Below are 4225 nucleotides of genomic sequence, written 5' to 3' on the forward strand. Positions count from 1 at the left end.
AGCAAATATTGGACACTTATGAATCGGTCGAGTTACTTACCTTCTAAAGTTTTTAATCAGCAGACTATTTTGTATGTGTGTATCAAGGGAAAGGTGTGAACAATGGAAATCACGAAAGCAAACAAAAGCTAAATATGCCTATCGCTCGCAGAATTTTAGCTAACGTTATCGGATTCTGCACTGAATAATGAAAATAATCACTGACGATTTTAATTCATATTTGTTGCCTATTTCTAATATGTGTAAACTCGACCACGGGCCATCACTTAATCCAAAATAGCATAGTCACTTGAAAAGACGAGATCGTGAATGAACATTGACTGTTGTAAATTTACTTTTATTAAGTTCTTTTCCACAGTACCAAAGTACTTGCATTAATCGTTTCATGCGAGGGGAAGCCGTCATTGACGAGCGAACGGCCGTACTCACGAGAATCTACTGCAGGTGCGAATCTAAATTACTCCTGGATTCCCATAACTGGTACTGAGGTCAAAACCACAGTTTCAGTTGTCGTTCTTATATTGGATTATGCCGCCCTTTGGTGGCAACCAAATCACAGGTCGAAGGCAGAGATTTAATATCTAAGGGGGATGGAATCACAAAGACGAATGCGAAAGGAAGAAAACAAAAAATATTCTATATTTTAATTCAGTCGAAAGCCTCAAACTATATTTTTACTGCGCATCCTGACGGAGCTGGCAAGTGAACAAAGTTCCACGAGGAAAACGAAATGAAAGACATCATTAAATATTTTTAAACAATCGTTAAGGTCCAAAGCACTCGCAGCCTTCACCTGCAAACGGAGTAAACTTTCTTAAGAGTTTTCGGAACATTTTTCCCAATTACTTTATAACATGACGTCTGTATTTTCCACTTTCTTTGTTTCCCCAAATCTAGATGTAAATATGTGAATGTCTACCTTTCTCACTTCAACTCTCTATAACGGGCCTTTTTGTTGAATAATTAACTAGCTGGCATGGGGGAAGAAAAGTTAGTGGAAGGTTAATCGGGTATATTGATTCCTTTCGTGTACTATACATTCCGTTAACACCCACCTGCGGAAAAAAAAACGAGTAATTCTCACTTTTATAATTCCTTGCTATTACTAAAGCTGGATATTGACTCCAGTTGAACGCCCAGCCCCATTAGTGCACGTAATACTTAAAAATGCAGACGCTCTTCTGCCACCGTCGCCCTAGCACGGGACTTCTGTATTTAGGAGAAAGAATTCAGGTGGTGGCATCCAGAAACAACAAGGGGAATTTATTTTCTCCATAATAACACAGCAGAACTGTTATTACAAGAAGATTTAGCTGCAGGATTCCGGAATTTAATGATTGCATCACGTAGCAGGGTTTCAAATGTTTGAATGGCTTTTGAACATTCGAACCTGCATCTCTGAACATTTCAAGCTCTTTTAAATGAAGATAATTGTATGAGCTACTTCGTGGATAAACAGATGGATAGTTAATGTCTTCTGGGCTAACCTGTCCAGTGCTCTGAATATTCTAATAGTATAATATTTGTGTCCTTTTTTTAAGCTGCACCGTGTACATTTGCAGTTTCTAATGATTAAGGTCCTATCTTACTGCCAGTGAACTGCGATCATTGATACATCAGCAGACCCAACTGTTACCATATCTTCCAACAACAGGCAAGAGCTCTGCGTTGTGAAATAGATTAGGAAGATTAATAAATCCTCTCTCTTTCCTACCAATTCTCAGCGGAAAAATTTAACCATATGGAAGGCGAGAATTAGAATTTCATCACATTAGAGCAAAATGTAATGAAAAGAGGCGAACACCTGGGGCCAACTCTGAAAGACACAATTAAAAGGTTTTTAATGAAATCGGGGGAACAAATACATTCCTACCTCCAGTTATTCTGACACATAAGATTGATTTGCTAGAGGTGTTGTGGAATATTACTTTAGACTGGGGTCGCAAGAATGAAAAGATGCTATTAAACGTTCGGTGCCATCAAGGAAGATTAGAATCAAATAGAACGAGTCAGAACTATGAAATGAGTTTGTACTGTTTCTATTCGACTCTCGGAAAAAAATGCATAAGCGTACTTCCACAGTTTCTTCCTTGCTTTAATTTTTCCTAACTGTGTGTGATTTCTGCCTAAAACGCAGGGAGCCGGAGTTGTAGGACTAGAGCATTAAGTCTGCTCAATGATGGGTGAAAGTCGCCACACAAGTCAGAGGAAAGCATTTGTTCGGTTTCTAACGGGACAAAAAGCCTTCGAAGCATATGCGTTAAGTTGCGTATACAGATGGCTGGAGGAATAATGGACCAAGCGCCGCTCTGCAAGCTGGAGCTGTGTTGTCTCATATATGTAGATGTAAAATGTGCATGTGTACACTTTGCAGTCGGCGGCTGGGAAGCTCGTTGCCATCCAGACAGTGCTGTTAGAGAGGGGAGAGATATATCTCACAGGCTGGATTGTTTGTTACCGTTTTAATCCTATTAATTAAAACGTTAACCTGATTGGTGGAAGCACGGTCCCAATAGGCAACCCTTCATAATAACCTGCTCGGAGATAATGATGTAAAAGACTCCCGTCTGCTGATCGCCGCGGAAATATCTTGAAGGTGAATCCAAGCAGATAAGCGTTACGAGGTGCTCATCACCATTACCATCAACAGCAGCAGCAGCACATCGGGACAGATCACAGGGTTAAAAAAAAGTACACACATCACGATCAAGTGGTGGAAAGATCAAGGGGTGGGGGACAACCTGAGATATTAAAAGAGTAGTTTATGCAACCACAACAAAATCCCAGCCAACGGACTTGACCTGGCGAGAATGGAAAGGAGCCTCCACCTCAATGGACCACAAGAGGATCTTTTTCGCCAAACTCTCAGCGCCTCGGCTAAGAGACTGGAGAGTACTTTCCGCCCTCCCGCCGCTATCGAGCTGTCGCTGCCTGAGCCCCGCTCCCCGATGGTTTGCTTCGAGCAAGCCGACGCCGACGCGGTGCATCAGCAGCCAGGGGGAGAGGCCGGAGGGGGCAGCGGGCAGTACGCCGAGCACCAGGTCACCTCCTGCCGGGAGAGCAGCGGAGGCGACCAGAGCCCGGACGAGGACAGCGACGAGCGCTGCGAGCTGATGCTGGGCAGGCAAGGGGGCACCGAGCGGGCCGGTTCTCTGACCAAAGGAGCCGGTGTGGCGGCGAGCAAGAAGAACAAGGAGCAGAGAGCCCTGAGGCTGAGCATTAACGCCCGGGAGAGGAGGCGCATGCACGACTTAAACGACGCGCTGGACGAGCTGAGGTCGGTGATCCCTTACGCGCACAGCCCGTCCGTCAGGAAGCTCTCCAAGATCGCCACGCTGCTCCTGGCCAAGAACTACATCCTGATGCAGGCTCAGGCACTGGATGAGATGAGGAGACTGGTGGCGTACCTGAACCAGGGCCAGAGCCTGCCGGCGGCAGCGCTACCGTCCTCCGCCGCTGCAGCCGCCCTCACCCCCAGCCTGGGCGCCTACGAGCAAGCGGCGGCTGGCGGCTACCCTTTCACTGCCAGCGGCTTAGTGGCGGCGACAGCGGCGGCGGCGGCGGCCAGCTGCCCCGACAAGTGCGTCACCAGTACAGCTCTTTACAGCACGTCCAGTCTCTGCAAACAGTGCAGCGACAAGCCTTAAACAGACAAACAATAAAACCCAAGAACAATTCCCATCGCGAGGGGCAAAAATTACAATTGGAAATCAATAATCGAACAGGACTTGAGTTTAGGAATGATTCTTTGTACAGACGCGTCGCTGGAAAAGTTTGGACGAGGAACTGAAGATAACGAGAAAGTTTTCTTTTTTGTTTTGTGGGCGGGGTGTATATTTTCTTTTTGATTTGAACAATTCTCCGCGTTAAAACTGTCGGCCTCATTTGGTTCAGAGGTTTCATCAGTGTTAGTAGCTGCTACGGATTATTTGTTATTAGCTTCATCCGCCGCTTTCTAAGAATCTGTCTGCTGTGATTACGGCTGCGATACAGCTAAATTCCAGACTGCGTTCGTTGACGGTGTGTTCTCAAACTGTTTTCAGATTAAACATAGAGTTCCAAAACAGCCCTAAAACTTGCGTTCCTTTATTTTGGTTTTATAGATAATGATTATCTCAAATCATTAAAGAAGCGGAAAGGATTTTAAGAAATCGTTTATTTCATGTGGCAGACAATTGGTTGCCAATTTCTTAACTGTGAACGAATTGTTTTTTTATATATAAGA

General features: G+C 44.8%; 1 protein-coding gene across 1 annotated transcript; it reads left to right on the forward strand.

The window, feature by feature from the left end:
- The first annotated feature begins 2810 nt into the window (after nucleotides 1-2810).
- bhlhe22 (basic helix-loop-helix family, member e22) lies at nucleotides 2811-3647 on the forward strand. The gene has a single exon (XM_063041999.1). It carries the CDS (start codon nucleotides 2811-2813, stop codon nucleotides 3645-3647), a length of 837 nt encoding a protein of 278 aa, XP_062898069.1.
- The last annotated feature ends 578 nt before the right edge of the window (nucleotides 3648-4225 follow it).

The sequence above is a fragment of the Mobula hypostoma genome, chromosome 1 (genome assembly GCF_963921235.1).
Source record: "Mobula hypostoma chromosome 1, sMobHyp1.1, whole genome shotgun sequence".
In the NCBI taxonomy this organism is placed as follows: Eukaryota; Metazoa; Chordata; class Chondrichthyes; order Myliobatiformes; family Myliobatidae; genus Mobula; species Mobula hypostoma.

Bases quoted from the DNA above. Each gene is read 5' to 3' on its own strand.
- bhlhe22 (XM_063041999.1), top strand. From the start codon at position 2,811: ATGGAAAGGAGCCTCCACCTCAATGGACCACAAGAGGATCTTTTTCGC.